The sequence below is a fragment of the Lithobates pipiens genome, unplaced genomic scaffold (genome assembly GCF_037356315.1).
Source record: "Lithobates pipiens isolate NorthernLeopardFrog02 unplaced genomic scaffold, aLitPip1_a1.2 Scaffold_22, whole genome shotgun sequence".
In the NCBI taxonomy this organism is placed as follows: Eukaryota; Metazoa; Chordata; class Amphibia; order Anura; family Ranidae; genus Lithobates; species Lithobates pipiens.
This window is the reverse complement of record NW_027507784.1, coordinates 34,483,861-34,503,418: the sequence shown is the minus strand read 5'-3', so window position 1 is coordinate 34,503,418 and position 19,558 is coordinate 34,483,861. Positions and strand designations below refer to the sequence as shown.

General features: G+C 46.8%; 1 protein-coding gene across 1 annotated transcript in view; it reads right to left on the bottom strand.

Moving 5' to 3' along the window:
* LOC143925649 (up-regulator of cell proliferation-like) overlaps positions 1-13,072 on the bottom strand; it is an 80,636-nt gene extending 67,564 nt beyond the window's left edge. Inside the window, exons 1-2 of the mRNA XM_077450115.1 lie at positions 12,786-13,072; positions 10,201-10,215 (exon numbers count right to left, since the gene is read on the bottom strand). Of these exons, the coding sequence (XP_077306241.1) occupies positions 10,201-10,215; positions 12,786-13,056 (286 nt within the window). The 5' untranslated portion in view covers positions 13,057-13,072. The remainder of the gene's footprint in view (positions 1-10,200; positions 10,216-12,785) is intronic.
* Positions 13,073-19,558: the final 6,486 nt, after the last annotated feature.

Here is a 19,558-nt window from a genome sequence, read left to right as displayed (position 1 = left end):
GTATGTCACGGTGCTGATGTCAGTGCTCTGTATTACGGTGCTGCTGTCAGATGCCTCTATCACGGTGCATGTGTCATTCCGGTATGTCACGCTGCTGGTGATCATCTCCTGCACCCCTCTCCTCCATTGCCTTCATTAGCTCCATAGTCCTGAATTGTCAGAACAATTTCCCAAATAAAAAAAAAATGCTTGTAGTTATCGATCCCAAATTCACCTCATACATGTATTATGCTATTGTCCAGATGGTGGGACTACGTTTTACCCCCTAATAATTACCCCGTGGCCGCAAATTCGACATGAAGGTTTGCAAAGTTGAAGTCAATGGGGCCCGTGGCGAACGTTCGGTTTCGCGAACGTTTGGGTCCGTTCGCATTTCGCGTTCGCGAAACGTCCCGTCGGAAGTTCGTCCATCACTAATTGCCAACATTGTAAAAAACACTTTTTTGGCAGTAGGTGGAGTTGTGTTATAATTAGGGCGTGGGGCATGCGGTTAAAGGTGTGGCATAGGAAAAGGATAAAATGCGGCATCCACCGACGGCCGCGGACCTCTAGCGGCCGGCGGCAAAAAACGGGAAACTTGAATTTCCTGGGAAAAACCGGATTTCCTGGGACATAATTAATTCGGGACAAATGTCCTTAATTCGGGACCGTTGGCAAATATGGTGACCTTGAATGGACTATTACTTTAAGGACTTGCTAATTTAATGTTCCTTGCTCCAGCATGCTTTTTTTGTTGACGTTACACTGACCTTTTACTTTAGAACAATTCTGTGTCCCCAGCCACAGAATGCTGCTCTGCATCCGCTAGTTGATTGCTACTTCCTAGACTTGATCCTCTTTACTTGCCAGTTACCATGTTTCCCGGTCACAGCAACTGACAAGATGATCCTCTCCTGCCACTTTACTTCTACTTCTTCCTCCTGATCTTCTATACACTCAAGCTCTGTGTTCCCCAGTCACAGCAACTTGATGCACTCTGCAGAGATGAAGATCTTTATTGTTGACATCTCTCCTGATGGCTCCTCTATCCCTGCTCCGCACATGGCACTTTCCCCACCCCGCAGGGGGATGCCCAGGCCACACCAACTACTCCATACTGTCTTCCTCTCCTCTGAGTCTCCTCCCTGGAAACATGTGACCCCAGCTTATATGGGAGGCCTGCCCCTGCCAATGCAAAATGAATGATTGGTCAGAACTCTCCACATGAGCTGCCTGTCACTCAGGTCTCAAGTCCAGCCCCTCTTCCAGATTAATTCTTCTGCAAGCAAAGGAGGCATCTTTCAGCCAGAGCCCAGGTGGCCACACACCCCACTACACTGACACTCCCATTCCCCAGATCAAAACAACCAGACCTGCTGAAATCACAGGCCTGGCTAAATTTGCCTGAATCTGCATTCTGTTACAAAAACACTTCTAAATCACCTACCTTTAGGTAGTGACTGCTACAGTTATATAGCAGGCTTTGTGAGAAATGCTATATACCAGGCTTTGTGAGAAATGCTATATACCAGGCTTTGTGAGAAATGCTATATACCAGGCTTTGTGAGAAAGGCTATATACCAGGCTTTGTGAGAAAGGCTATATACCAGGCTTTGTGAAAAATGCTATATACCAGCATTTGTGAGAAATGCTATATACCAGGATTTGAGGTCTGATGGGGAATGATGGGGAATTGGGACTGATCTGAGGGGTGAAGGGACAGGAATTGGATTAATGGGCACAGTGACTGCGTTTTATGACACAGTGGCTGCATTTGATGGCACAATGGCTGTGTTTGATGGTACCGTGGTGGCAATTGATGAGCACAGTGGCTGCGTTTGATGGCACAGTGGCTGCAATTGATGGGCACAGTGGCGGCAATTGATGGGCACAGTGGCTGCGTTTGATGGTACAGTGGCTACGTTTGATGGTACAGTAAGGCTGCAATCGATGGGGTTTTTTTCAGAATTTTTCAGCTTGTTTGCGTCCCCCCAAAAATTTTGAGCGCCAGCCACCACTGGGTGATGGGGAGAGAGGAGTTTCTATGTTGGAACATTGGAGTGAAGGCAGATCAGTGACAACTTGTACTGGGAGGAGAAGAGATAGGTAGAATGTGAGTTGATCAAGGAAAGAGATAAAGACAGAGAGGAAGCGGACAGGAGAGGATTTTAACTGCTTCAATACCGGGTACTTGTACACCTTCCTGCCCAGACGAATTTTCAGCTTTCAGCGCCGTCGCACTTTGAATGACAATTGCGCGGTCATGCTACACTGTACCCAAACTAAATTTTTTATCATTTTGCTCCCACAAATACAGCTTTCTTTTGGCAGTATTTGATCACCTCTGGGATTTTTATTTTCTGCTAAACAAATGAAAAAAGACCACAAAGTTTGAAAAAAACATGTTTTTTTTTTTGTTTCAGTTACAAAACTTTGTAAATCAGTAAGTTTTCTCCTTCACTGAGGGGCACTGACGGGGCTGCAGTGACGGGCACTGATAAGGTGGCACCAATGAAGTGGCACTGATAGGTGGCACTGATCTACGACACAGACACTGATAGGTGGCACAAATAGGCACTGATAGGTGGCACGTATTGGCATGGATAGATGGCACGGATTGGCATGGATGGGTGGCATGGATAGGTGGCACGGATGGGCATGGATAGGCGTCATGGTTGGGCACTGATAGGGGGCATGGATGGGCTCTGATAGGTGGCACGGATGGGCACTGATAGGCAGCACGGATGGGCACTGATAGGCAGCATTGTAGTGTATAGTATTGTAGGGATGGATGCCAATCAATGCCAAACAATAATGCATGGAAATCAGTGATGCCCATTGTGGGCACTGATTGGCATCCATTGTGGGCACTGACTGACATCCCTGGTGGTCTAGGGGGCCATACCTGGTGCTGGGCATCCCTGGTGGTCTGGTGGTGTCCCTGGTGGTCCAGTGTGGCCATCCTCGGGGGTGCTCCACTGATAATCGATCAGCACAGACCCCCCTGTCAGAAGAGCAGCTGATCGGCTCTCCTCTCCTGAGGAAAAGCTGATCACAGACTCTTCCTATTTACACTGTGATCAGCCGTGATTGGACATAATGCTAAAAGTGAAATAATAAAAATGAAATATTACTTTAAATATCGTGCCTGGGGGGTGTCTATAGTATGCCTGGAAAGCACATTTTCCCCGTGTTTAGAACAATCCCACAGCAAAATTAAATTTCTAAAGGAAAAAAAGTAATTTAAAAATGATTGCAGCTGTAATGAATTGTCGGATTCCTGCAATATAGAAAAAATTCATTGAAAAAAATGGCATGGGTTCCCCCCCCAGTCCATTACCAGGCCCTTGAGTGTGGTATGAATATTAAGCCAATTTTAGAAATGTAATTTTGTTGTGGTATTGTTCTAAACATGGAAAAAATATGCTACTTTACAGGCATACTAAGGACACCCCCCAAGCGCAATATTTAATGGGGTTGTAAAGGTTTGTGTTTTTTCACCATCCTATGCATTAAGGTGAAAAACACCTGGCAATAACGACCCCCCCAGCCCCCCCCCGTTTACTTACCTAAGCCCGTTCACATGCTGCGCACGTCCCCTGGCATCCTCTCTTTCACGGAGTCTGGCTGTTGATTGGATAGATAGGCTAGATTAATAGAAGAGCAGCCATTGGCTCGCGCTGCTGTCAATCACATCCAATGATGCGGTCACCGGGGGGGCGGGACACTGAGTCATACACTCTGTCTATGGACGTAGCGTTATGACAGGGAGCATGCCCACAAGCTAACCCCCTTAGGATAGAGCTTCCTTTAAAGGAATATTGAATTTTTATTGTTTCACTTTAAGCATTATTAAAATCACTGCTCCTGAAAACATGACTTTTTTAAAAACTGAACCAGGGAGTGTTCGGCTCATCCCTAATTTCTACATCAGAACAGAGATAAAGTGCAAAAGTGCAGAACAACCAATTTTACCTTATTTCATTATTTAAACTAATATAGTATATAACCTAATGATATAATTGTAGCGAATGACATTTTGGACAAAATGTTATACGCATGTAAATTTAGTTTTTGCCTCAGAAGAGTAGGGGTTCTGAGAGTTAATTACATATGTTGGCCTTAACATCAGTCTGGCCAGGCTGTGTTTGGAAGTTCTGCCTGGTCATGTGAGGGGTGAGGCGCACATGACTGGCCAGAACCAGGCCTGGTTGGATGTTTAGGTATCGGCCTCCTCGGAGCCAATCAATGGGAGTGTCGTGGCCTGCTGGGGAGTCTGGGAAGGGGTACTTAAGAGGGGTGGGTCACTTGTTGAGAGAGGAGTTTGTGAGGCCCGTGTGGTCTGTTCTGGTTCCAGGACTGGGGTAGCCCCGTGAGTGGTCCTGGTCATGGGGTGTTCAGCATCCCGCAACATGTTCCTGTCAGAGGCCCCTGGTAGACCTGCCTGGTCTGGGGTAGGGATCCATCTGTTCCCGAGTCTCGGAACCGGCGGGTCCGAGGCCCAGTAACTGAGGGAGGATTCAAGGTGTCCGGGTGTGCTCTCGGCTTGGAGAGGCACCACAGCTCATGGAAGTGACCGGGGGAGGACTCTTCGGAGGAGGGCCAGCAAGTGGCATCCAAAGAAGTGCCTGGTTACTGAGTTGGGAAGAACATTGACAAAACCACACTTTTCCAGTACCATTGAGGAGACAGAGAACGTTCCAGGTACTGAGGAAAAAGGTTCCCGTTCACTCTTAGTTACAACTTGTACACGTTCATAGGATTGTTTCAAGTTTTGAGTCAATGTGCTGACTGCCATGATCTCCGGCTAGACATCTGTTCGGCCTTGAAGTACCCAGCTGTGAGTGGCTACTCTCTAGGTGGAATGAGACACTTTATTAGACCTGAAATTCAAGGTGCCTGTGTTCTTCACCCGTGCCCTCTGTTCCCATGAGAGACTGTGTTATTGGATGTTACTACTGCAAAATAAAACCTTTTGAAAGGACTTTATTCGTGTCAGTGTTCAACTCGTTGGGTATCAACCCTGGGAACCCCTAGACGTGGAAGAGCAGGCCAAGAGAAGGTAACTGGTAAACCCAATAAGTCAAGGCCGCCCTGCAACGGGTTATGGCCGCTACATGTGGGGCTCGTAGTCCGGGATTTACAGTTACCTCGCAGGGCCTTGGAACAGAGGATGAAGAATGTTTCTGAACTGCGCCACAAAGATCAGCGCCATATTGGAGAGACTTTCACTGAGGTGCGTAAGCAGGGGTGGAGCCTGTATCAAAAGCCCGCAAAAATACACAGGAGCCAGCACCCAATGGGAGGAGTCTAGGCTGATCTTTTCCCCACACGAGGCAACCCGTGAGTGTTTGTTGCAGAAGGAAGGAGTGAGTTTACTTAAAAAGGAAAAATAACACAATAAGGGAGCCCCCAAAGCTGCATAACCCATAAGTATACAAACAAAACACAGGAAATTTCCACAGGGGTTTTTTAGCAGCAGAAAGTTGGTATGAAAATAGTTGATTTAAAAAAAAAAAATTATTATTTTATTTAACAGACAATAGTAATTCCAAATGAACAATAATACATCATCCATATAGGTAGTGTGACAAAAACAAACATGGAACATCACTCATAGCAAAAAAACTCTGTATAGGCATGGTTTGCCAATTGTATTCGTAACATATGTATCCACATGAAAAACCCTGATGCATTTCGACCCTTGCGATTTCCGGTCTCTTCAGGGGGATTTATATTCAACCGGTGGATGAGGACATGAGGATGTGTCGCACAAGTCGGCATTGCAGGATTATAACCATCCAGTGATCCCACCGCTGCCACATGTTCCCCCTGCGCCCTCTGGGTGGGTGCATAGTCCACTGAGCTTACAGAGGGCCACGCTTTGGGACCCAGAGAGTAGGATGAGGGGTAAAACACCAAGCACTCCATCAGTCTTATAATAGTGTATGACAGCACTACTAGAGAACACCTCGCAGAGTGAGTTTACTTTCTCAGAGTTGGAGAAAACAAAAATTCCTCCGAATATACCATGTACCGGGAGTGCAACTTGTTCCAGGACCCAGGATGCCTATGGGAAGGGGTTCCGTAGGAACGCAGCCACTCGGTTTGGTGTTCACGGACATGGGCATTCGCTTGCTGCCGCAGGGGCGGTTCATACTCTACACTACTGGAGACATTGATGGCCTGCATTGCAGGCCCAGTGTGCATTTACTGTTTGGGTTTGTTTTAGGTGTCTTCTAGATTTTTTTTTGATTTTTTTTGGCCTTTTTCTTCAACAGTGCAAACTGGGTGAGATGAGGTGACAGTCTCTTCTTCAGATAATATTATTATTATGTTGTGGGTCTCCTAAACACACACCTTGTTTTTGTTGATAATGTATGTAGTGCATTACTGACAAAAATATTTTTCATTTTCAGCACCATGACAGAAATGTGTGGAGTCATGAAAATGGTGTGATTGGGGCAAATTAAAAAGCACTGCGGGTGTTATTTACTAAAGGCAAATCCACTTTGCGCTACAAGTGCACTGCAAAAGTACACCTGAAACTGCACTTGGAGTGCAAAGTGGATCTCCTTTAGTAAATAACACCCATTGCCACAGAAAACAACAACTTTAATACAAATACTGCTTTTGCGCATTGAAAAAGGAAGCCACACATTGTTGATAATAAAAACTTTTTACTCAAAGCACATTCACACATGTGCATTTATAAAAGGGATTTACAACTAGTGATAGACGAACTTCCGATGGAACGTTTTGCGGACGCGAACCGCGAACGCGGCCAAAAGTTTGCGAACCTCAAAGTTCACGGCGGACCCCATTGACTTTAATGGCAGGTGAACTTTAAAAACCTCCAGGTCATATTTTCAGCCACAAAATACTTACTAGCTGTCCCACAACATGGACACTGACATAACAAAAGTATTAAGTGAATCTGGAATCAACAGCGGCAAGCATTCTTTTTTTTAATCTGTGAAATTCTGACAATTCAGGAGCGCATGAAGGCCATGGAGGAGAGGCAAGGTCAGGGCAGGCTATGAAGGGGGTGCAGGAGATGATCAGTGCCACAGTCAGGGCGGCACAGTCCTGTGCCAGTGTCCCAGTGTGCCAACCTGTGCTTGAGCCCCTCCCTCTGCCCGGCCCTTACTCCCACCTATGCAGGGCTCCACTGCGGTGGTGTGGAGGTGCCAGTCCAGTGCTGATCCTCAGCCATGGTGCTGGCACTGCCTGCTGATCGGCTTCTCCGCTGCTATCTCCCTGACTGACACCAGCACTGCGATAGAACACTGACACCAGCACCGTGATAGAAACTGAGCACTGACACCAGCACCGAGATAGAGAGCACTGACACCAGCACCGTGATAGAGAGCACTGAGACCACACCAGTACCGTGACAGAGAGCACCGAGACCACACCAGCACCGTGATAGAGAGCACTGACACCAGCACCGTGATAGAGAGGACTGACACCAGCACCGAGATAGAGAGCACTGACACCAGCACCGTGATAGAGAGCACTGACACCAGCACTGTGATAGAGAACACTAAGACCACACCAGCACCAAGATAGAGAGCACTGACACCACACCAGCACCGAGATAGAGAGAGAGCACTGACACCAGCACAGAGACAGCGAGCACTGACACCAGCACCGGGATAGAGAGCACTGAGACCACACCAGCACCTTGATAGAGAGCACTGACACCAGCACCGTGATAAAGAGCACTGAGACCACACCAGCACTGAGATAGAGAGCACTGACACCAGCAACGAGATAGAGAGCACTGACACCACACCAGCACCAAGATAGAGAGCACTGACACCAGCACCATGATAGAGAGCACTGACACCACACCAGCACCGTGATAGAGAACACTGAGACCAGCACCGTGATAGAGAGCTCTGACACCACACCAGCAACGAGATAGAGAGCACTGACACCACACCAGCACCAAGATAGAGAGCACTGACACCAGCACCGAGATAGAGAGAGCACTGACACCAGCACTGAGATAGAGAGAGCACTGACACCAGCAACTCGCTGTGGGACCCAAAAATATGACACTGCTCAACCTCTTCAAACAGGAGTATACGGGCATATAGTACGTGTGCTTTTTTGTACAAGGAAGCGAGCCAAAGGTAGAAAAAAGGTCCGTGTGCTTGATTAAATAAATTGTTTATAGAGTTATGCATATACATGGTCTACTGGTCACATGTGTTGAATTCCTCCGAGATCCATGCCTCATTATTTTTTATAAATGTGATGTAGTCAAAACTGTGGTGAGCTAGGTGAGTGCGCTTATCGGTCACGATCCCCCCTGCTGCGCTGAACGTCCTTTCGGACAGGACACTGGACGAGGGGCAAGCCAACAGTTCCATTGCAAATTGGGCAAGCTATGGCCAGAGGTCAAGCCTGCCCACCCAGTAGTCCAGGGGTTCATCACTTCTCAGAGCGTCCACATCAGCCGTTAATCCGATGTAGTCGGACACCTGTCGGTCTAGGCGTTCCCTGATGCTGGATCCGGGTGACACCTTTCGATGGGTCAGGTGAAAGAATGACCTCATATCAGAAGTCACCAATACATCTTCAAACCGCCCTCTTCTTGCAGGCGCTGTTGGATTGGTACCCCCAACTCTTTCTCTGGGAGTGGGAATTCCTCCTCTGCCAGCGCACGCAAAAGCAGAATGCAGCATTTCTCGAAGCAAGGCCTGTAAGTGCTCCATTGTGACAGCCCTCTGCGACGGTGGTAACATTTCCGCCATTTTGTGTTTGTACCGGGGGTCTAAGTACTTTGCCACCCAGTACTGGTACTTGACCTTTATGCTTTTTATACGGGGGTCCCTGTTAAAACACTGGAGCATGAAGGCCCCCATTTGCACTAAACTGGAAGCGGTGTGGTGGCCTGGCTCCTGCTCATCATCCAGGATAATATCGTTCTCCTCATTCTCCTCTCCCCATCCACGCACAACAGGGATCCCAGAAAGGTTTAAAGCATGCTCTTCTTGCTCCTTCTCATCCGTCCCGGCACAATCCTCCTCTGACTCCTCTTCAGACTCCTGTTGTTGACTTGTCTCAGATACAGTAGCCCCCCCTGGGAATTCATCCAGCATTGTGACTTCCTCATCTTCCTGCACCTGCTCCTCATGGCTTGATCAATGACACAACGGAATGCATGCTCCATAAAGAAGGCATAAGGTAACATGTCACTGATGGCACCATGGCTGTGACTGACCAGTTTGGTTATCTCATCAAATGACCGCAGAAGTCTGCATGCGTCGTGCATGAGCAGCCACTGGCACGGTGAAAAAAAAACAGCTCCCCAGAACCTGTTCTGCCGCAGAGTTCATACAGGTAGACGTTAACTGCACATTTCTGCTGGAGCAGGCTATCAAGCATATAGAAGGTTGAGTTCCATTGCGTCAGGCAATCGCAAATAAGACGTCTGACCGGCAGATTGTGTCACCGCTGAATGTCAGCAAGGCGAGCCATGGCCGTGTAAGATCTTCTGAAATGGGCCGAGATTTTCCTTGCCTGCCGCAAGATGTCCTGAACCCCAGGGTATTTGACAACGAATCGCTGCATGACCAAGTTTAAGACGTGTACCATGCAGGGCACGTGTGTCATTTTGCCCTTTTTCAATGTGCTATGCAGATTGGCACTGTTGTCACACACCACTTTACCAACTGTCAAATTAAGCCGTGTTAGCCACTGATCTGCCTGTGAACGCAAAGCTGAAAGGAGTGCAGGGCCAGTGTGGCTCTTGGCTTCCAGGCACAACAGACGCAGCACAGCATGGCAACGTCTCACCCGGCATTTCGAATAGGTTCTGGGGAGCTTGGGCGGCGCAGCGGAAGAGACGCTAGCAGCGGAAAAGGAGGAGTCAGCTGAGGAGAAGAGGGAGGAGGATGGAGTAGGAGGAGGAGAAGAAGAGCCAGGCCAGCATGCAATCCGTGGCGATAAAACCAAATCTACACGGGTGCCACGGGTTACATGCTTGACGGCCGTCAGAAGATTCACCAAGTGGGCAATAAAATTGATATACCTTCCGTGCCCATGTTTGCTAGACCACGTGTCTGTGGTCAGATGTATCTTGGCACCGACACTGTGTGCCAGAGATACATTCACTTCCCGCTGAAAATGGCCATATAGCTCTGGGATGCCCTTCTGTGAGAAATACTTCCTTCCTGGGACCTTCCATTGTGGTGTTCCAATGGCCACAAATTTTCGAAAGGCCTCCGAGTCCACCAGTTTATATGGTAGTAGTTGATGGGCTATCAGTTCTGACAAGCCAGCCGTCAACCATTGGGCAAGAGGGTTATCCAGCGTCATCATTTTTTTACGCTCAAACATTTGGCCCACGGAAACCTGCCTTTTTCCAACAAAACGTGAGGACAACATGATGGAAGGTGGAGTAGAGGACAATTGTGAGGAGAGAAGAGAAGAAGAAGTAGAATACGAGGCTGGAGGTGAGAGGCTGGAGTGTGGCTTTGTGTGTTCTGTTGATCCCACTGGGCTCGGTGATGGTAGCTCATGTGCCTTCTTAAGGCAGTCGTCCCTAGGTGAGTGTTGGGCTTACCGTGACTTATGCGTTGACCGCAAAGGCTGCAGATGGCAGCACTATTGTCAGCAGCGGACATGTTAAAAAAGCTCACACTGCAGAGCCATGTGCCGATGTCCTGGGAGCGCCAGATGTGACCATACATGGTTAATGCCTCGCTCCTAATACATTAGCAGTCTGCTTTGTCCCTCCCGTGCAATCTAAGTTCCGCCTGCTTCTCCTCCCTATCTGCTGGTCCATATCTCCCTCTGAACTCCCCTCCTCTTCTTCTCTTGTGGGCACCCATGTGGCATCACTAGACACGTCATCATCGACTTCACCTTCCCCACCGCTATAATTAGAGATCTCGGAGTAGGCAGCAACACCACTTCTTCCTTGGGCTGACCTGGGTACTGTCGTCAGACTGCTGAGTGGCGGTTGTTGCTACCTCCTCTTCCTGATCCAATGGCAATAGTGGCTTCGTATCGGCAATGTCTTGTGATAGATTGGAAAATAATTCCTGTGACTTATGCGGATGGTATATGGTGGTGGTGTTGGTGGTAGTGTCTTTGGGGGTGCACACAGCAGAGAGTGAAGAAGAGGGTGCAGATCAAGAGGATGAGGAGGGTGCAGAAGAGTAAGGCTGAGTGAGCCACTCAACCAAGTCTGGTGCGTCCTTTGACGTAATCGTACGCACCTTCTGCAATTTGCCACTTTGGCTCAAGCCTGTTGCTCCTGCCCTACCCCTACCACCCCTGCGGAAGGGCCTGCCTCTTCCTCTGCCTGTCATTTTTTAAATGACCCTGTGACAAAAGTCTCTAGAGAAGTACAGTGCATGTATGTGGAAGAAGGCACAGTGGAAATGCACTATACTATGCTTTCTATATGTGCAAGTAATTTATACGTGTATTACACCCCTATATACTGCACACCAAATAGTACACCTATACCAGTCCTTAAAAGGACATTTTTGGACCTCATAGTAGCTAGCTAGTAGCTACTGAAATGCAGACTGTCCCTGCTCCAAAAACTAAACTATCCCTCCCTACATTGAGAAACGACAGCTGCAGAATCGGTCAGCAGCACTGCATGCAGTGCACTATAATATGCTTTCTATATTTGAAAGAAAGTATATTATACGTATACAACCCTATATACTGTACACCTATAAAAGGACCTTTGTGGACCTAGTGGCTAGTGATTTGCAGACTGTCCCTGCTCCAAACACCAAACTGTCCCTCAGTCCCTACACTGAAAAAAGACAGCTGCAGAATCGGGCAGCAATCAGCTCAGCAGCACAGCAGTCAAGTATAATATGTTTTCTATATTTGAAAGAAAGTATATTATATGTGTACAACCCTATATACTGTACACCTATACCAGTCCTTAAAAGGACCTTTGTGGACCTAGTAGCTAGTGATTTGCAGACTGTCCCTGCTCCAAACACCAAACTGTCCCTCAGTCCCTACACTGATAAAAGACAGCTGCAGAATCAGTTAGAAAGCACTTAGCAGCACAGCAGTCAGCAGTGCACCATAATATACTTGAAAGAAAGTATATTCTAAGTGTATTACACCCCTATGTACTGTACACCTATACCAGTCCTTAAAAGGACTTTTGTGGACCTAATAGTATTAGCTAGTGATTAAACTGACCCTGCTCCACACAGCATCCTGTCCCTACACTGACAAAAGACAGAATGTAAAATGGCCGCTAGATCAGGTCTATTTATAAGGTAGGTGGTATGTCCAATTGTCCATGTGCTGAAATGTCTCAATTGGCTGTCCTGTACCCCATTAAGAATGTGTCATGGGTCAAAGTTCTTCACAATGTAAACAAATATGGCCGCCACGAACAGTGCCAGAAGTCTGCTGGTTTGGCGAATCGCGAACAAGCAAAATTTGCCGCGAACCGCAAGTCCATCTCTATTTACAACAAACCAACATATTTGGTGTATATAACATTTTTGGTACCAATAATATAACTAGCTGTTTTTTTTTTTTTAAATAGGCATGTTTCAAAGCATAACATACAGAATTCAACAGAAAATCTGACAGTGTGTATGGGGCATTATGTACTATTAAAAGTAGGGCAGAGAATGATAGAGGTGGGAGAGGGAAAGTTAAAGTAAAGAATGTTCACTTTCAGTATACATACTATAATTTGTAGACACTATTACGTTTACACAAACCAGTTATGACAGTTCTGAATTACACTTATAACAAACTGAAAGAAGGTAACTCACCTTCCAAAAATGTAGACACACCCCCCAAGTCTGGAAACCTGGAAATCATGTTCTCCCGATGATCCATGAACTTTGCACAGGCCGGCTCTCCTTTCTGTAGAATGAGGTCTATGAGTCTCTCCGTTCTCTCTATATGTCCTTCAGTCCTGTACAGATCTATATATTCCTGAGGGGTTAGGATGCTGAGCGATCCCACTTCATCACACAATCCATCCACATTCTCTGCAAACACTTGCGTTAGTTTTCCTTTTAGATGCTTAATCATCTCTGACGCCTTCATGGTGGAAGTCATGATGTCTGGATCCTATTACCTGAAAAAAAGGACATCATGTGAACAGTAGCATCACTAGGGTTGGTGTCACCTAGTGCAGAAAACATTGGTGTCACCCCCCCTCCCCTATAGTCCCCCCATCAGCATAGACACCCCCTTAGTGCAAACCCCCATTTAGTGCAGACCCCCTATCAGTATAGAATCCCCCTTAGTGCAGACCCCCATCAGTATAAACACCCCCCCTAAATACAGGCCCACCCATCAGTATAGACACCCCCTTAGTGCAAACCCCCGCAGTGTAGACCCCGGCAGTGTAGACAGGACACCCCCTTAGTGCAGACCCCCACAGTATAGACAAGACACCCCCTTAGTGCAGACCCCCGCAGTATAGACACCCCATTTAGTGCAGACCCCTGCAGTATAGCCACCCCCTTTAATGCAAAGCCCCCATCAGCATAGGCACCCCTCTTCCCTCCAATAGCGCCCCCCGCACATGTCCATCTACTTATAATAAAGTATGCAGTACTGACCTCAGAACAGCACGGCCGCGGACCTATACACACAGCGGTGTGTGTCCCTCAGGCTCCTCCTCCTCACTGGATGTAAACAGAGAGGAGGAGGTGCCAGCTTTAACCTGCTCCACTGACAGCGAGGCGTAGATCATCAGGGCAGTGGGAGGTGTTAGAAATCCACTGGTGTCACCCCTCTGGTAGGTGCCACCTGGGTGCGGCTCGCACCCCCCGCCCCCACCTAGCAACGCTACTGCATCATAAAGTGGTTCTAATGTCAGAATTTTGTACATTAATGTAATATTTACCTGAGCCCCATCTCAATCTAGCGATGTTGCACGAGAATCTTGATTGCCCCTCGATGTTTTTTTTACAATTTTTTCACAGGTCAATGGGTAGGGGTACATTGTACCCCATACACATTCACATAGGGTGGGGGGCCGGTATCCAGGGGCCCCCTTATTAAAGGGGGCTCCCAGATTCCGATAAGCACCCCGCCCGCAGACTCCGACAACTGACGGCCAGGGTTGTCGAAAAGAGGTCCTTGTCCTCATCAACATGGGGAAAAGGTGCTTTGGGGTGGGGGGTCCATACGGCTCCCCCTTCCCCAAGGCACCCCCCTTATGTTGAGGGCACGTGGCCTGGTACAACTCAGGAGGGGGGGCCCTCGCTCGTCCCCCCTTTCCTGGCCGGCCGGGTAGCGGGCTCGGACAAGGGTCTGATGTGGACCTGGGGGGGACCCCCACGCCGTTTTTTTCGGCGTTGGGGTTCCCCTTTAAGTCCATACCAGGTGGCGGGGCCAGCAACACATCCTTCACGGGCCCCGCCTACCTGGAGACGCGTGTGTGGGCGAGTCCGTTCATTTCAAAAGTATGGCGGATAGTCCGGCGGACTTAGTACTCCGTATTAGTCCGCTGAAAAAGTGCCGTGTGTGGGCAAGTAGCGCGTTCAGAAAGTCCGCCGGATAGTCCGCTACGTATGTATGCGGCATTAGTGTACCTTAAAGCAAGGGTCTGTTAGAGCCAGACTGACCGCCGCATTGTCCCACTACTACTAAGTCGCTGATCACCACCGTTACCATTATAGCATGTATAGCTGCATAAATTCCAGTATATAGGAGAAGAGAAAAACCAAATGGCAAGTGTAACACTGGTTGTCTGCCACATCAAAAATGCACAATAGAAACAAGGAGAAAATTCCCCTGGTTGGACTTTGTAGGCAACACATATAAAAAAAATAATAATATCAACATACGATTTTAGAAAAAGTTGTTTTGTTTACATTTATTCAGATTAGAACATGATAAAAGACGTCAAACATTGATTTTACTGAAGAGTCAGTGACTATCACCATAACAAACAAAAATATGGTAAGTCCTCTCAACACCCAACGCTTTTCGGAAAATTCCTTCTTCAGGGGTGCAAAAGGGTAAAGAGGAGTTCATCTTGGCCCTTGTAAACACGATCGGAGATTCCGACGACCGTCGGAGTTATTCCAACGGATTAATTCCGGACCCGGTCCGGAAGTGATGTTGCATACACACGGTCGGACCAAGTAGTCTGAATTTGCGGTTGCCAAGAACGCGGTGACGTAAGCCGTGTACGGCGGGACTAGAAAAGGGAAGTTCAGCACCATTTCCGGCACCCTTTGGGCTCCTTCTGCTGATCTCGTGTTAGTAGAAGTTTGGAGACGATTCACGCTTTTCAGATTAGTGATTCAGATTGCTACTGCTCTTCGGTTTGTGCTTGTGTGTACGTATCTGATAATCAGTGCGTGCAGTCAGTAAGTATTTGTTTCTCATTGTGGACTATATCTTGGTATAGTATGCTTTGAAAGGCATTTCTTATTGTCTGCTTGCTTCTGCTATTCAGGTCGTTCTTTCAGGCCTTGCTGTTTATAGGGGGTGCTTTCTGTTGTCCGTTCTGATGAGCCGACCGTTTTGAAACCAAGTTTCGTCTACGTACTCATCGTAGAGTTTGTGCTGTGCAGGGGCTTCGTGTTGGGGTTGTTACTTTGACACAAGCCCGGTCCATGAACAGGGAGGGGAGGCGTTTGTGCACCAAGAATTGTTTGCGCCAGCGTGACCAGTTCTCGCACATGCCTTTGCTCCGTGAGATCCTGGAGAATAATCCTGATGATTTCAGGAATTATCTCCGGATGACGGACCCCGTTTTTCACCGTCTGCTGGCTTTGCTGACCCCTTATATCAGCAGGCAGGATACCTGCATGCGGCAAGCCATCACTCCGGAGCAGAGGCTCATCGTCACGTTGCGCTACTTGGCGACTGGGAGAAGCCTTCTCTACAGGCATCTCCCCCCAGGCTCTGGGGATCATTATTCCAGAGACCTGTTCTGCCATCATTCAGGTCCTGCAGAAGGACTATATGAAGGTAAGTTTTCTCCTTTAACATCACATTCTATGTATTTCATGAATGCTAATGTCTTGCATTTCTTTCCTCATTCCCTAATTACCATCATTACAATATGCTCTAATTCATATGCTCTACCCCTTTGTCCTCATGCATATTTGCCTCACTAACTTCCCCACCATGCTCTTCTTGGCCCATAAAAGTATAGTCTAGTCACTTACCAATGTCTTTTGTCAGCTCCATAGTATTGCTTTCCCCTAAACACCCCCTAAAATGTCTACAAATGTGATGTGTGTACTTCAATTCATGCAGAGTCACTTTTTTAAATTTTTGGGGTTGTGCCAAATTCATTAGGAACTCCCCTCCCCCCAACTGCTATCTCAGCTGATAGCAATCCTCTCTGATGACTTTACCAAACCCAATACACACTAAATCTACCTTGATTATCACATTTATGGATGAATTCACCTAAGCATGTAGTGCAAGGGCCTGCCTCAATACTTTCAAATGCTATTTTTATTTTGTTTTTTCACCTATTATCTTGATATGTAAGAGCAGAATGTCAAAATGTGCTTCCATTTTGGTTTCTTTTTGGTATTATGACACTTCTTACCTGTCCGGTGGGCTGCCAATAGTGTAACTAAGGAGGAGCTTTCCAAAGTATCACACATTATTTAGGCATTCAGCTCTCAATCAAGTGGAGAGGGTTACCTGTCCAAAACATCCCCCCCCTAATTTTTTAGCAAGGGCCCATCAGATGGGGAGGGATGGGGGTGGTGATGACTCTCATAAGGGGACCTTATACTTTAGGCTTTAAATACTCAGTTCCCAAAATGTTATACTAATTCTGACCAAAAATGTTGGTGTCTAATCTGCTTGCAATGTTGATTTGTCAAATTACTAATTTTGGTTCTTGTTTCACTCCACAGTGTCCTTCAATGCCACAGGAATGGCAGACTGTGGCCTCCCACTTTGCCAGTCGTTGGGACTTTCCCAATTGTGGAGGAGCAATAGATGGGAAGCACGTCCGCATCGTCCCACCACCCAACTCGGGGTCGTACTATTTTAACTACAAGGGGTTTAATAGTATCGTGATGTTGGCGGTGCTGTCTGCGACATATGAGTTTTTGTATGTGGACGTGGAGCAAAATGGATGGATGTCGGATGGTGGAGTCTTCGCACAGACTGAGTTCTACTGGCATCTCCAGAGTGGCAGTCTGGGCTTGCCACCCCCAGAGGAGAATCAGGAAGGACTCCCGTTCGTCTTCGTCGCGAATGAGGCGTTTGCCCTGGCGAACCATCTGATGCGGCCTTTCCCGATGAGGACCCTCACCCCAGACCAGAGGATTTTTAATTTCCGCCCTGTCCAGAGCCCGAAGAGTGGTGGAGAACACTTTTGGTATACTGGCCAGCCGGTTCCGCCTTTTTCTTATGCCTATTCACATGGCGGAATACAAACTCAATCACATAGTGCTGGCGTGCTGTGTTCTGCACAATTTTCTTAAAAAAGTTTCTGTGAACTATGCGGTCTCAGTTGGCCAACAAGAAGCAGACTTGCTGGAAAATAAAGATAACCTCATGGGCCTTGAACCTGCTCATCCTGGCTTTCCCCCCCAAAGCGCCCGTGAGGGTAGAACACAATATATGGACTACTTTGTGGGTAGGGGGGCCATTATTATGCCAGACAATGTCTGAGAGGCATTTTCAAAATAAATTTTTCTTTGAAACTCCTTTATTTACTGCTTGGCTTGGTTTTAGGTGTCTCCTAGGTATATTTATGTTTTTTCAAGTTGTGCCTTTTTCAACAACAGTGCAAAACCAAGTTCTGAGCGAGATGAGGGGACAGTCTCTTCTTCAGATAAGCTTATTATGTTGTGGGTCTGCTACACACACACCTTGTTTTTGGTAACTAAAGTATGTAGTGCATTACTGACCACAATCGTGCTCATTTTCAGCACCATGGTAGGGAAATGGCATGATTGTTCAAATTTACACATCACTGTGGGTGTTTTTTACTAAAGGCACATCCACTATGCACTACAAGTGCACTGCAAAAGTACACCTGAAACTGCACTTGGAGTGCAAAGTGGAGTTGCCTTTAGTAAATAACACCCATTCTCACCGCAAATTAAATTTTTACTCCAAATACATGTTTGGCGCAATGAAAAAGGAAGCCACACATTGTTGATAATTAAACTTTTAAATCCAAGCACATTCACATGTGCGTTTAGAAATGGTTTTTACAACAAAACAAGAAATTGTGTGTATCAAAAACAGACTTTCAGCTAATTTTTGTTTACTTGGTGTGTTTTGTGTAAACAGGCATGTATCAAAGCATAAAATACACAACACAGGAACTTACAAAGTTCAACTTTGAAAAGTGAAGACAATATCAGACATGAGTATGTACAAACTGGGCTGATATTGCCTTCATCACATGGGGTGTCACCCCTGGAAAATCCAAATTTGGAAGATGCACACAGTGTGTCAACATGTGCTATCTCCCATCATGGGGGATCAATGTACATGCTTTGGGGCTGCAACCCCTTCATCTCAGCCACTTTATACAAAACACGTACATTGATCCCCCATGATGGGAGATAGTGCATGTTTACACACTCTGTGTATCTTCCAAATTTCTATTTTCGAAAAATACAAAAGTTGTGTTTAAAAATAGCAAAACTAAAACCCTAGCTAGTTTTTGGTCTTTCACACTCTCCCCAAAACATCAATGATGTTCTTCATTTTATTTTTAACATCATTGATGTTTTGCTGTATGTTTTCCAAATGCCGATTGCACCCCATTATCTCCCCAATCAGGATCTGGGCACTTTCACTGGTAAAACGGGAATCTTCTTCCACATCACCTACAAAACAAAGCAAAAAAACACACCATGTAATAAAAATATGGTGACATACATTGATGAGCTTACTGGAAGCTGTGTTCTCCGACACTCACCTGTTGTGGTGACAATTTGCCCAACCTCAACGATCTCTCCTTCCTCCTCCTCCTCCTGCTCCTCTGTTTCTGGTTTTCGAAGTTGCCCTTCTTTGGGAGGGGTGTGGTCCCTGGTGTCCTCATACTTGCCGAGTCTTCTCTCCCCTATGAGAATGTAAAAATATGAAACATTGCTTGGAAGTGTTGTACAATTGTGTTTTTTGGCCGAGTCCCAAGGTGAGAACATTATTGGGGACACTTTGTTAAGCTGGAGTACTTCCCTGCAGAATGATGTTTCTTACGAACGAATTAAACCATGAACTTGAAAGTGGCCATTTTAAAATGCACAACATGAAATCAAAGCACATGGAGCAGTATGCAAGCAAGAATAATCATATGAACACACAACAACTACTTACTTTTTTTAAGAACACGCTTGATCCTTATTTACTGCTCGTGCTCCCTCAGTTTCAGGTCTGACCAGCGTTTTCTCAGTTGATCCTTGGATTGTCGTACCCCAAAATTCTTCAGAAGACTCTTCACAACTTTAGTCATGATCTTGGCCTTTCTGATATTTGGGTTTGGGTAAGGTCCATACTTCCCATCATAGTCGGTCATGTTCAATATGTCCACCATCTCCAACATCTCTCCAAAAGACATATTTGAGGCCTTAAATCTTCTCTTCCTGGATCGGGACGTTTCAGGCTC